The sequence below is a fragment of the Mytilus trossulus genome, unplaced genomic scaffold (assembly GCF_036588685.1).
Source record: "Mytilus trossulus isolate FHL-02 unplaced genomic scaffold, PNRI_Mtr1.1.1.hap1 h1tg000234l__unscaffolded, whole genome shotgun sequence".
NCBI classification, from domain to species: Eukaryota; Metazoa; Mollusca; class Bivalvia; order Mytilida; family Mytilidae; genus Mytilus; species Mytilus trossulus.
In genome coordinates, this window is record NW_026963315.1 from 3,864,838 (window position 1) to 3,880,030 (window position 15,193).

Consider the following 15,193-nt stretch of genomic DNA (forward strand, 5'->3'; position numbering starts at 1 on the left):
ATCTGGTAAGCTAACAAATATTTGGTCATCTAATACAGCCATATTCGGTTGCCATTTAAATAAAATAACAAATATCAACATATGTACAAACAAACAATAACCATATTTAATGGAAGCAATAGGAATAAAGGATATAATATTTTTTATAAATTCATTTATTTCATTACATTTTGCAATTATGACATGTATAGTTTTCTATGAATTTAAGATACTGTAAATTCAGAAATGTTTGCAATATTTTTATATATTACAAAAAAAACTACAGGATGTGAGTAGAAATAGAAACTAGATGTGTTGAAACTACATGAATGTCCCTACTTGCAAAAACAGCTTGAAGCCATTTTAAGGAGTGTAAATTATGTAAATTGTGCAAATTTTGGCAAAAATCAGGGCAGCACAACCAAATGTGAACTCTATTTATAGCTCATTATAGTAGACGCACATACTAAAAATCAGCTAAATGTTAATAAAAAGTCTGTTTCACTGTCCAAAGTCCTAAATATCGACATGAATCAACGGAGTGGAACTTAATGTAAACTCAATCAGTAACTCATCATTGTAGAGTTGCTTACCAAAAATTGACTCAAAATCTTGTTACTTGCAGAATGACAGAATGGTGAAATGAAGGACAATGGTAAAACTATATTGTCAAACTTAAACCAGCAAGGCCATACAAATCCCATTTTGATTGCCCTATTTGTATGCAGAGTTCCTAAAATCAGACAAATTGTTCTTGGATTTGTTGCATTCTGTCTGCTTATAATTCAACTATCAACAATTAGACAAATTTATCTCAGATTTGTACCTATTGTTCAACAATCAACAATAAATCCATGCAAAAATTTCTAAATGTACAGTAAAGTTTTATCTTAACAGACATTATGCAATTATAATTTACAAATGTAGTCAATTATATTTTAATTAACAAAGGATAATCTACACAGAATTCTTAAATATTCTTAAACACAAAAAAATGTGAAGCACATTGCAAAATGATTTATAACTGTGAATCATCAGTATTACAACCGATTTTTGAGGAGATATAGATTTCAATGCAAAATTGAACGAAAATCATTAAAACAAATATAAAAGGAGGTCATGATAGAAAAAAGAACCCTGTGTACAGCAATAAATTACAATCATAAACTACAAAATCATATATCATCACTTTTTCCAGTCTATCAAAAAGACCTTAATAATGTGAAACAAAGCAAAAGTGTTCAATCATACATAATAGCTATAGGAAGATCATGTTGACCCAAGGATTGAAGAATTGTACAAAAAGAGTGAACGCAGCATTTAAATGTCACTCACATACACAATGGGCTTTACAAAAAAAAAAATATTCTAAGGACTACTTTTATAGTTAAAATGTGTATGTCTGTCAGACTTTTTATCACATGTATAGAAGTACCACATGTACCATAGTACATGTAGTTTTTTTCAGGGTTAAAATTGTAAATTTTCAGTGTTATATCAGAAAAATTTAAGTTTGATGAAACAATAAATTTAGATGAAGCAAACATTGTATATAAACCAAAGGTATCTATGAGTCAAGTAAAGATTATAATGGAAAGGTGCTTTACTATATGATATATAGAAAATGCAAAACGAAATGTGTTATTTGTGTATCAAAGAATTCTGAAATACAAATAAAACCTGAAAAAGTCCCCAAAACACTCAATTTAGGACAAGAAATTTAAAATGTTACTGATCAATTCTGTACAAACAGGGTGATGGGTATAACTGTTAATGTTACAACACTATAACATTTGGATAAATAAATACGCTTCAACAACAAGTTGTTATAATCACATTTGTATGGACAAGGGTTAGATATATTAGCACTGACACTTATATCATGACAAAAAAAACTGTATTGAAAATCTAGAAATATTCTCTTATTTTTACTCTAGGTGGACAAGTGTGCCTACTTTAACCTAACTTTTGTTTTTGATTTTTTTTTAAAATCTGAAGGACTGCACAGTCAGTTATTGTAGCCTTAACCAAGAGCAAAACAAATTACATAAAAAAAAGCAGTTAAAGACATCATGTCATGATCATAATAAAAAAAAATCAAATAAAAATAATTTAACAATTCCCGTGCACGCAATCTGTATTTCATTGTACAACTACACAAACTGATACCATCTAACCATAACCCTGAGTAAATAAACAGAACTATCATTCAGTGAAAGTAGTTTTACTCTTACCTAAAAATTGTTTGAATATTTTCAGTAGTTTAGATAATCATAAAATTAAGTAGCCAACAAAACAGATTTACATTCAAATAGTAATTAATTCATTTTCAAATATTTAATTAATGAACAAATAATATGTTAGGAGTCTGACACAACACTGGAAGATTTTTCGACTGATCAGTGTAATCTTTTAATTACATTTTCCCAAACTAACTATCTTTTTTAGACAATTTTGTATCACTGAAAAATGAAATTGTTTTGCAATTCAAATATGCAATATAACATCTGATTGAATTATTTATGTTGTTGTTGAATTAAATTGATATCACATTTAATACTGTGAATTGAATTATTTTTGTATTTTTTTTGAATGGTGGAAAAAATGTATTTAGTTAATATTTGATTAGCTGGATTTTGCAGGCATACACAACTGCTAGCCTATAGAAAATGTAAACTTCATTGAACATTTATATATGTGGAGCAAAAAATCTGTTTTCTAAAATTAATAGTGAGACCATAGTAATCTCAAATTGTTGTCTGTTAAACGTGAAATACAACAATTTCTTAATTTCCAGTAGTCCAATAAATAACTAAGTTTTACAGGATTTTTTTTTCAAACAGTGAATTTTCTACTATCTTTATAAATACTGTATTCTTTATTTCATGAATTATGCAATAAATAAAAAAAAATCAATGATCACTGAGCTGGCAGGATAAAATGGTATATATAAAGCAGTCAAACTACAAACATTATCATACATGTAGCAATCTCTAATGTTCTGGTTCACAGCAAATCATTTTCACAAATTATCACAAATTCCATGTCAACTGATGAGAGAACATCCTCTTTTCTTACAGCTCGCCTCATTCTCAAATATTCAGCACACCTTTATAAGGTATCAAATCACCTGAATATCAAATTATCTCCCTTTACTTAAGAAGGGGCATGATGTAAAATGAAGTCTTGATAAATGAACACATGGCAATAACAGGAGGTTTTATGAATCACTATCTAGTGGCATACATAGTTATGTATTCCTTCACTTTGGTTTTGAATGATTCCTGAAAAATAAAAATAATTATAGTGAAATTAAAAATAATATCGATACATTACTACTTCTAGCATTACTCAAAGTTCAATCCTGTATTTTCACAAAGCACTAGTTCCCAAAACCACAGCACCATGGAATATTTGAGTCACATGACTATCAAATATTTTCAACTTGTTGATTTTTTAAAATAAGGTTTTTTAACGCCATTTTTAAGCACTGCATTTAGGCTATTTTGTGGCGGCCAGTTTTATTGGTGGAGGAAGCCGGAGTGCCCGGAGAAAACCACTGACCTTTGATAGGAAAACTGACAATCCTAGCTAATTAAGAATGGAGTCGAGTGCACCCGCAGGAGATGGGTTCAAACTCACAACCCCAGTGTTGACTGGCTAGTGATTACGGTAGGAACTACTTAGACCACTCCGCCACCGAGGCCCCTATTTTCAACTTGTCTTAACTTTAATACCCCTCTACTATTTTCACTACTATAACCACTAAAAGCGGCTAACATGGCTAAATGCCAGGTTTATATTTGGTCCAGCAACACAATGGGTGCCACATGAATCAAGGTATTTTGAGAGAAGTGCTTCTTCCTTTGTGCCAAATTTCTTAGCATTATTGTTATGGTTATTTGTCTCTCCTGATACTAATATAAGGTTTATCTGTTTGGTACATGTACTTCAATATATTTTGTTTGTAGGTATCTAGCTATATATATATATATATAGAAAACAGGAAAAATGTACAACTACATGTAGTGTATGAGATCATGAAACTTAGTTACTCTAAGATGTTAAATATAGCTGTATTATTGTCGTATGTGGCTGTAAATCATATTTGTTTTTCGTTGTTGCTTTTAAGGTGGTACCCAACACTTACACTAAAATTAATTTGGCTCGTTTGATTTTCATAAAATTTTAACAAAGCATTTACTTTGATCCTTTAACAAAAATATAAAAATTTCAAAAATTTTGAACCAACTGTTTTATCAGAAAAATTACACTGGTTATATAGCAGTTTGACAAACACCAATTTTGATCATTGAGAAGCTTAATATTCCCTTTACAACACAATGTAATTAAAACGTTTAGCTGATTTTACAGAGTTACCTCCCTGTAGTGTTAGGTACCACCTAAACATTCATTAGGTTGTTGTTTTTTTATTTTGAATTGTTTTACATATTGTCATGCAGAGCTTTTTATAGCTTAACATCATATACACAGGCAAATTTTGCTTGCATGAATCTCACATGAAATTCACATGAAAAAATTTATGTGATATTCACCTCAACAGTCAGGGGCGTTACTTAAACAAGTTATTTTTTTAATTACTTATATAAGTATTTTTTTATTTTAAAAAATAATAAAATTACTTAATAGAGTTATTTTAATTATCAATAGAAACTTACACTAAATGTAGTTTTCATGATTTTAAACAACATTTTATATCATAGAATAAAGAATTTATCAGATTTGAGAGGAGTAAAGAGATAAAGGGTTACTTTGAAAATAATGACAAAAATATTATCTGAATAAGATATTTTAAACATTTTTGAAAAAAATAGCAATAACACTTATCTAAGGCACATATTTAATTGATTTAGGTTACAAATTATGAATAACTTCAGGTCTTAATTAATTCACAAGTATCTATCTATTTATATCAGTCTAACTTCAAGATTTTAGAGGTAAATTATAATTTAATAGTCCCAAGAGACCAATCTTTGACCTAGAAGCGTCGGTATGAAAGATAAGTGCGTCGGAAAGTTAATCAGTGTTTCAGAAGAATTGGTTTTTATATATCAAGGGAAAAATAACCAGATAACTGTGAAAATTATTTAAAGCTAGTAAAATCTGTATTCTTGGACACCTATAAAAATAATATTCAGAAAAATAACTTATATAAGTTATATTTAAATTAGCCTCGTTTTCAACATTACTTGTATAGGTAATTTTAATTGTTACTTGTTTAAGTAATGCCCCTGACTGCTCAAAGGAGCTTATACATGAAACTCACGTGAAAATTTTCATTTGAATTTCACGTGAATTGAGATTCACACGAATCTGATGTGATTTTTATCACATGAATTTCATGTGAAATTTACCCCCAAAAAATGATATTTTTCATGATTTTGATTCAATTTCAAAATTTAGATGTTATTTGAAATACTCTATTTTAAAAATTCATGTGAATTTCACATGAAAAAAATTTAAGTGATTTTCATGTGAATTTCACATGAGATTAACGTGAAACTCACAAAAACTGATTTCACGTGAGTTTCACATATAAGCTCGTTTGAGGTGAAATTGATGTGAATTTCACGTGAATTTAAATTGATGTGAAATTGATGTGAGTGAAATTTGCCTGTGTAGGTTTAACTCAGGTTAAAGCCAAAGGTTGGCCAATATTTGCTATTATACAGATCATTTAATCTCGTGTGAATACTTGTCTCATTTATAAGAAATCATACCATATTCACTTATTTAATAAACTACAAATACAGAAATTATTGCATGGTTTTTAATGTGAAAATTAAGCTGAGTGAGTATTATAATAACATGATCTTTTATTCTGAAATCTGATAAATAATATCTTTATGCAGATCTATCTTAAATCGCAGGAGTTTGAAAATCTTACATTTTCCTGAATCTGCTGTAGATAGATATATGATTAAAAGACATTGGGTAAAATAATGTCTTTTTTTCTGTGTTTTTTATTTACCTTATTCCTGCTATTATGATCTTACCTTATTCCTGCTTTAAAGATCTTACCTTATTCCTGCTATACATAATAATCTTACCTTATTCCTGCTATAATGATCTGCTGCATCTACATTTAATGGATCATCAAAATTTAATAAATCCTGAAATTATACAATATCATAATTTACTAATGTAACAATTAATACAAATAAAATAACTGCTTATTTCCACTTCATTTAAACTCTAGTTGATAGTTGTCTCATCGAATTGGCAATTATACCAAATCCTCTTGTTTTTAAATATAAAAAAATTGTTATATATTTTTTCTATTCTTTAAATACTCTGGACATTCTTAAATTATGGTAAATAAAAGCGTTCATTCATTTCTAGATTTTACATTTATAAAATATAATAATTGAGAATTTATATTCAATAATTTGTTTCATAGATCTATATAGGAAGATGTGGTGTGAGTGCCAATGAGACAACTCTCCATCCAAATAACAATTTAAAAAAAAAGGTAAACCATTATAGGTCAATGTACGGCCTTCAACACGGAGCCTTGGCGCACCGGGAACAACAAGCTATAAAGGGCCCCAAAATTACTAGTGTGAAACAATTCAAACGGGAAAACCAACGGTCTAATACATGGTTTACTGGAAAAGCTAAACATTGATATTCAATATGCCTTTAATGTTTTATTCCCAGAAATAAATGTGGTACAGATTGTATATGTGTTCTTGTGTGTGAATTTTCGTGGGATTGGGAACACTTTATCCTATCTCAGAAGTCATTAAATTATAACAGGATATTCTTTAATTTCTTAAAACTCTATTACTAACTTCCACCCACCAACCATAACCTTTCAAAAAATCCACTTTACAATAGAACCTATAATTCTTTTTACAATGTTTGAAAAAAAAGTACTGCAGAGAAAAAGACGAACACTAAGTCTTTGAATTTACAAAAAAAAAACACAAGAAAGACATGAAAGGTTATTGTTATATATCTATATATTTTGATGTTTCAGTTTACAAGAAACAACAAAATAGATAAAAAAAAACTTCTTTAAAATATTTTACTCTAAATTGGAAAAGAATGAGAAATTACATCTAAAATGACCTGAAATCAGCTTTTAAATTTAAACTTTCCTATAATATTTTGTGTAATGTAGGGGAGATAAATCCTATTTCTAAAGTGAAACTTCATTATTGTACACAATATCCACTAACTTCTCTAAACAAACTATTTATCAATGTTTATTTTGCGCAATTTTCAGGAGTAACAAGAGTGTGTCCATATCATAGTACACAGATGACCCTGAAAATGGGATCAAAACTTAAATTTGACATTAAAATTAGAAAGATTTCATCATAGGGAAGATATTTATCAACTTTCAAGCTGTTTGGACTTCAACTTCATCAAAAACTACCTTGCACAAAAACTTTCACACATACACCCCCCAGAGTATGTCAGTTTATGTGATAGTTATCAAACCATTATTCTGGATCAATATAGTTTCTTCCCTGAACAAAAATGACAATTGTGGTAATTTCTTTATGAAACATTCAACCTATCAACCTATCAAACAGTCAGTAAGGCTTACTTACAGCAAACAAAGAATTTAACCCCCATATCACATCTTTTAATCTTCTTGTAGGAGCCCAACCTAAAAACAAAATAAAAAGCAATATTTGTATCAAATTATACATATAGCAATGGTACAATAATACTTTGTGTTAAATTAGCTGCATTTATTTTGTACATGTACCTGAGCTGTAATAAAATACTTCAAAATTTCCTGAAGATAACTGATTAATGGATGGATTAACTTGTCTAAAAATCTATTCTCTCTGGATTTTTTATTTGTTTAATGTTTTCAATGAAAATACAAAAGATTGTATTGCAAGTGTTTCAATTAGTACTATTATGACTGATAGTAGTCCTTTGCTAATTTATGTATTGTAGTCATTTTGCTTAGTTTCTTTTGTGACCTATTCTGACATCCATTGACATCGGACTTGACTTGCTTTTAAAACTGTGTTTTTCTGTATGTATTGCTGGGTGCTTGTTTCTCTACATACAGTGGCTAGAGGTAAAGGGGGAGGGTTTAGATCTCAATAATTACATTAGATGTATGTTTCATTATAATAATTTATTTTGATTGGCTAACTGCACATCACATGTCATTCCGTAGGCAATTGCATCACTCAATAACACTTTTCATTCATGATAGCATGTGGTCCCACAAAAAAGTGCACAGGTGAATAAAATACAAAATTTATAAAATTCGTGTTTTCATGATCATAGCTAAAAAAATGTAATTATAAGTATTGAATGCTTCTTTTTGTAACTTTATAGGGTTGTAAAAGCGTTGACCGTGCACACATTTTAAGTATAAAGCGCTTCCGCGCTTCATACAAAATGTACTTTGGTCAACGCTTTTACACCCCAATAAAGTTACAAAAAGAAGCATTCAATTCTTAACTTAACATATTTAACCCTGCCACATTCTTGAGACTGTTTGTTTGAACCGTTTTTCATTTGTCATTTTGTGACCTACAGTTGTTAACTTCTGAGTCATTTGCTCTATTCTGAAGAGTTGTCTCATTTGCAATCATACCCTGCATCTTCTTTTTTTAATATTTGGCGTAATAAACCTTAATTATAACCTTACCTAAACTGTCATAAGAACTTTGGCGTAATAAACTTACCTAAACTGTCATAAGAACTTTGGCGTAATAAACTAAGACAGACCTCTCCTTCTTCATCAATATTTGGATGCCATATTCTGGTTTGGCATGTCACAACAGGAGGCTGAAAAACAAAGTTATTTTTGTTTAAGGATTGAATGCTTCTTTTCGTAAATTTATTGAATTCTTGTTAAACAAATTTCTGGGTTGCTGTAACGGTTTCTTTATATTTTTTTTAAACATTTTGATTTTGTCACAATTTGAATATATCAGACCAAAATGATTAGAGACAAAAAACTTTCAAAAACAATATTTTTTTAAAATGCTTACTATGGAATCATAATTATTCAGTGTTCTCCCCCAGGGCCATTTAGGGGTAGTGTGGTGCTTTATTTATAAATGTGATGCTATCTGAATTGATTTTCTTATAGATTGTGTTAAGAATGCATGTGATGCTGTAATCTTAAGAAACAAGAAGGTATTTCAAATCAGTGATTATTATTTGTAATATTACAATTTTATAATGATTTCATGTGTAAAGATAAACCATGAATTTAACTGTTCAACACAGAACAAATCTTCTATAACCATGAAATATTGGTTGCCTTTGACCATAAAATTGAAAATAGAAATGGGGAATCTGTCAAAGAGACAACAACCTGACCATAGAAAAAACAACAGCAGAAGGCCACCAACAGGTCTTCAATGTAGAGAGAAATTCAAGCACCCGGAGGCGTCCTTCAGCTGGCCCCTTAACAAATATATATATATATATATATATATATATATATACTAGTTCAGTGATAATGAACGCCATACTTATTTCCAAATTGTACACAAGAAACTAAAATTAAAATACTACAAGACTAACAAAGGCCAGAGGATCCTCACTTGGGATGTTGACTGTTTTCTGCTCTTTTGACAGGTTGTTGTCTCATTGACACATTCCCTATTTCCATTCTCAATTTTATTCCTTATAATACACATGTACAATATTTATATAAATGAATTCACATTTCTGCCCCATATTTCATCTTACCAATATATTATATTCGTCAGGTATATTTATCGTAAATTTAAATTTTCCTCCATGCCAGAATCCATCTTCAGGTGTGATTATTAAAGAAAACTTATGAAGAGTATTGGGATCTTCAAAGTTTACTTTACATGTCTTAGGTAAATGTTCCTCCATTTCTTGAACCTCTGTAAATAGAAAGAAAACATCAGAATATTAAATACTTTTAAAATACCTAGCATGTGTTAATAAAATCAAGTATACACAATATAACAGACACAACGGATACATAATAAACGCCTGACTTTTGGAGTTATACTTGTAAAATTTCAATGCATTTATCAGTTAATTATAAAGCACAATAAGCCTTGACCTCTCCCTTTTCACCCTCACCCCTAGTCTGCATATTTTAATTGCAATGCAAATAGATATAGGAAGATGTGGTGTGAGTGCCAATGAGACAACTCTCCATCCAAATGTCTATATTTCAAAAGCAAACAAATTCTGATTTTATATATATATGGTGACCAGCATTAATTTTAATATCACATTTTTCTGAATAAATTGTGATGCAGGTTCTCACTAGAGGCTCAAAAGAGTCTGTGTCACTGACCTTGGTCTATGTAAATATTAAACAAAAGGACAAAGATGGATTCATGAAAAAATTGTGTTTTGGTGATGGTGATGTGTTTGTAGATCTTACTTTACTGATCATTCTTGCTATTTACAATTTTCTCTATCTATGATAAACTTGGCCCTTTAGATACAGAGGAAAATACAAAAATTTACCTTATTAATAAAAATGGTTAAAAATTTACTTTAAAGGGCAATAACTCCTTAAGGGGTCAACTGACCCTTTTGGTCCTGTTGACTTATTTTTAGATCTTACTTTCCTGAACATTAATGCTGTTTACAGTTCATCTACATGTATATCAATAATAATATTCAAGATAATGACAAAAAAACAGCAAAATTTCTTTAAAAGTTACCAATGGGGGGGGAGCAACCCAGCAACCAGTTGTCCAATTCATCTGAAAATTTCAAGGCAGATCAATATTGACTTGATAAACAATTTAATCCCACGTCAGATTTGCTCTAAATGCTTTGGTTTCAGAGTTATAAGCCAAAACCTACATTTTACTCCTATGTTCTCTTTTTAGCCATGGCAGCCATCTTGATTGGTTGCCTGGGACACCACACAATTTTTTTAAACTAGATACACTAAAAATGATTGTGGCTAAGTTTGGTTAAATTTGAAACAGCAGTTTCAGAGAAGAAGATTTTTGTAAAAGATTAAAACAAAATACGAAAAATTGGTAAAAGTAACTTTAAAGGGCAAGAACTCCTTAAGGGTCAACTGACCATTTTGGTCATGTTGACTTATTTGTAGAACATGATTGCTGTTCACAGTTTATCTCTAGCTATAATAATATTCAAAATAATAAATAAATACAGCAAAATTTTCTTAAAATTACTAATTCAGGGGCAGCAACAACGGGTTTCCGATTCATCTGAAAATTTCAGGGCAGATAGGTCAGATTTGCCCTTAATGCTTTGGTTTCAGAGATATCAGCCAAAATCAACATTATACCCCTATGTTCTATTTTAAGTCATGGCGGCCATCTTGGTTGGTTGGGAGGGTCACTGGATTCATTTTTTAAACTAGATACCCTAATAATGGTTGTGGCCAAATTTGACCCAGTCGTTTCAGAGGAGAAGATTTTTGTAAAAGTTTACAGAAACAGTATTATAGTAGCAGGACGACGGATGCCAAGTGATGAGAAAAGCTCACTTGAGCTAAAAATGATTTGAAAAGGCGGCTACAATTATAATTGCCTTTCATAGCTGACTATACAGTATGGATTTTTCATATTATTGATGTCCTACCATAACCTATGTTTGCTTAAATACATGTAAGCTCTCAATTGACCTAATACTCCTTATCTTCATCATGCTAAACTATCTTTCTCCGGATTTTTGCTTTTGGACTTAAAAAGCAAAGGAAATTGACCTACAGGATTGAATGGATTGTGGTGAAAAATTTATATGATGAGTATTTTGACTTCCTAAAAGAAAGGATACGAAAATCAAAAATAGGAAAACGTATTCATTAATAGTTACGGTTGGCATGGTTGGTGGTCATTTGTTTAACTATGATAAATTTTGATAATATATTCACTGTTATTGAAATTTTACCAAAATATACAGGCAATAAAACAATGTCCTTTACCTTTCACTAACAGTTTGTCTCTGATAGATATTCTTTTATTTTCTTCATTTTCTTTCTTTCCTGTGGAACTCTGTTGTTTTAATTTTTTTGACAATGTGATCATATTCTCTAGTATCTGAAATTATAAACATAATTGATAAATAATTAATATATATATATATATATATATATATATACTTGCAATTCTGTTAGTCATCTTGATAAGGGCTATTCCAGACAAAATGTATAAGGGGTTGGAAGGCAGTTTTTGTCAGCACCTGCCACCCAGACAATTGTAATTGAGAATTATAGTGCATTATAGTGTGAAAAGTTGCTCTGATACCCATCACCCATGTATTATTAATACAATGTGCCTTCCAACCCCCCCATACATTTTTTTCTGGAATAGCCCTAAAACAAAAGAGTGTATCACATGTATATAGATCTAGAGGATAAATGTACAAATGTACATATAACAAAATTAGCAAAAACAGCATGTTTTAAAAATGAATGTACATGATGTACATGCAATAATCAAATCAATCATAATGAAATGAAATCTGTACTTCACTTTCTTAGTGTCTATTTGTTGTTGGAATTAATGACAAGATTCAATCCACTCTATGTAGTATTTCTATTTGTATCGATCTAATGAGTTAAGCCTTTTTCTACTGATTTTTATAGTTTATTCTTATGTCATGTACATGTATGTTGTACTGTAACACCACTGTCCAAGGTTAGGGTTAGGGTTGGGAACCCATTAACATGTTTACCACCCCCCTTCCACCTCCAAACACACACACACACACACACATTCTGTATGGGGGAGTCTGTCCTTCAGTGGATCTTGTTTTCTGCTTTGTTACATATTTGTTTTATCATGTTTATGTTCAATTTTATGTACATAAATTAAATATCGTATGCATGTATAGCTGTTTATTTTCGCAGGTGTAACATTTCGTGATTTTCATTTAATTAAATTAATAATATTCTTTATTATTATTTTGGCAGATTCAAAACTTTTATCAATACCTTAATTTGCATGTACTTTTAAATTGGCGGAATTTATTTTGGAAATTTTGTTCAATCAGCAAAAATAAGCGAAAAATTTACACCCTGTGTAAATAACCCGCTTTACGGTAAGGTCATTAGTTTTCTTGTTTGAAATGTTTTACATTTGTCAGTTTGGGGCCTTTCAACATTGTTCAAAGCTTACTATGGATGCGATATGGGCTTTGCTGATTGTTGAAAGCAATAGTTGTTAATCATGTTAATTTCTGTGTCATTTAAATTTGGTCTCTTGGGAAAACTTGTCTCTTTGCCTTTGGCAATCATCATGATCATACCCCATTTTCTTTTTTTATATATATCCAATTCAAAACACTCTTGTTAAGGACACTGGTTTATACCTGTAGCCAGGGGGGTTCGGGAACAAATAAGCACTGTTAAAGTCAATGTTCTGTTCGAATTGTGACTGTTAAAGTCGAGTTTGTGAGTCCAACGAACCCCCTTTGGAAATTCCTGGCTACGGGCCTGTGGTGCCTTTGTAATTTGTGAAATCATTATCTTTTATTTATGAAGGTTATTCATTTTGTTATTCCAGAAGCATATATACAAAAATACATTGTTCAAGTATATATATATATGTACATGAACCATCTCATTTTATACTATATTTTTTAATTGTCAAATAATTTTTTTTCGTGCTGATAAAATAAATAAACATTTATGGCTTTCCCTACCCATGCTAATAAAAAGTTCAAAATGCTTCACAAAACTCTCCGATGTAAGAGTAATCATGGAAATTACATTGAGCTATAATGGTTTACCTTTTTTTAAATTGTTATATGGATGGAGAGTTGTCTCATTGGCACTCCCACCACATCTTCCTATATCTAATTATTTATTTTATTATAATGGGATCGGATCAAATTAAGAGGCTATAGCAACCTGATACCAGTGACCTGTGTTCTTGTCTGTATGCTGATGTAACATTTGTACTGCTAGCAGGTTAGTACATGTAGTATGGTTGATTTCAAAGCATCAAAGACCATACCTGTCAACCTCATAAACCTTCAAAGAGGTAAATCACAGATCACCAGAAGAAATTGAAAAGTTGATTGAACATGATGTGCAAAAAGATTCCTTGCCAAGTGAACTAGTTGAAGACAGTCCTGTACATTTTGTACTTTGGCCTAAAATGGTTAACTTTTAAAAATTGTGACTTGGATGGAGATTTGTCTCATTGGTACTCATACTACATCTTCCTTTTTACATGATATCTATTGGTCGTAAAAATGGAAAATGTTATATTCAAATTTCCTTGACAAATCGAATTGCAGTAAACTATTTCTTCTTATTTACACTGCCGCTTAGTTCAAACAAAGACCTCAATCTTGTTGGAGGTGACATACATGACATAGCTGAACTGAATTTTGATTCCTTACAAATTGAATATAAAAACAACTTTCAAATGATTGCCACAAAAAATTTCAATGAGTAACAATCGCGGGGTAAATAAGAGGAGATCTTATTTTCACGCTCAAGAGTAGAAGGTGAAGCAGGAGATTTCTAGAATATTGTCATTTGAGTGGGAGTCTCTTGCTAAAAAAGGGAAGGTTGGCAGACCATATCTCGAAGATATTTGAAGGATTTTTGAATTTGTTACAAAAGCGTGTTCTAGTCATGCTAGTGGAAGTAGGAATGGTGTACCCCACATGACGAATGATCATCGCAAACGCAGGTAAAAATATCCAAAAGCAGGAGAACTTATATATTCTCCCTCAAGAGTGAAACGACAAGCGGGAGATTTCTGGAATACTGTCATTTGAGTGGGAGTCTCCTAGTAAGAAACAGGAAGGTTGGCTGGTTAATATCTCGAAGCTATTTTAAGGATTTGTGAATATGTTACAAAAGCGTGTACAAGTTACAACTTCCCACGTATTTGTATCAAATGAGAAAGATGAGTTTCCACAACAGAAAGTATGAGATACTTGAAATCATACAGCAATAAGGAGTAGGATCAAAAGAAAAACACATGTCTCAAATTGTTGTGTATATCCTTAGGCTTAGTTTAATTATTTGTATTTGTGTAGAATTTGTTTGTAGCTGTGTACATGATGTAACTCACAGTACACTGCTGACTCACTGACACTGACCTTTTAAGTTTTATCAAACTCTTAATGTAAATATCTTAATTCCTTAGTTTACAATTATCTCTTTTTTTAGTAGTAAAGACTCGATTTTGTAAAATTTCAACAGTTCTATGAGTTTCTTCGTTGTAAACAGATTTTTTGCTGAAAGGTCTATGAACCGGAAGTTTAC

The 15,193-nt window shown here is 30.6% G+C and overlaps 1 protein-coding gene across 2 annotated transcripts; it reads right to left on the reverse strand.

Annotated features, from left to right (window-relative positions):
- Nucleotides 1–82: 82 nt before the first annotated feature.
- LOC134701330 (NEDD8-conjugating enzyme UBE2F-like) lies at nucleotides 83–15,189 on the reverse strand. Of its 2 annotated transcripts, none has more exons than XM_063562466.1 (7): nucleotides 15,107–15,189; nucleotides 11,891–12,005; nucleotides 9,685–9,848; nucleotides 8,667–8,769; nucleotides 7,563–7,621; nucleotides 6,051–6,113; nucleotides 83–3,263 (listed from the first exon to the last, which is right to left on the reverse strand). In XM_063562466.1, exons 2-7 carry the CDS (start codon nucleotides 11,991–11,993, stop codon nucleotides 3,210–3,212), a joined length of 546 nt encoding a protein of 181 aa, XP_063418536.1. In that variant the 5' UTR covers nucleotides 11,994–12,005; nucleotides 15,107–15,189; the 3' UTR covers nucleotides 83–3,209. The 2 variants fall into 2 exon arrangements, with proteins under 2 accessions (XP_063418536.1, XP_063418535.1); XM_063562465.1 differs by having other exon boundaries at nucleotides 15,028–15,189.
- Between the last annotated feature and the right edge of the window lie 4 nt (nucleotides 15,190–15,193).

Coding starts and splice junctions, on each gene's coding strand:
- LOC134701330 (XM_063562466.1), bottom strand. CDS start 11,993: ATGATCACATTGTCAAAAAAATTAAAACAACAGAGTTCCACAGGAAAG. Junction 8,770..9,684: donor CTGACGAATATAATATATTG/GTAAGATGAAAT, acceptor TTTGTTTTTCAG/CCTCCTGTTGTGACATGCCA. Junction 7,622..8,666: donor AAGTTCTTATGACAGTTTAG/GTAAGTTTATTA, acceptor TTTTGTTTTTAG/GTTGGGCTCCTACAAGAAGA.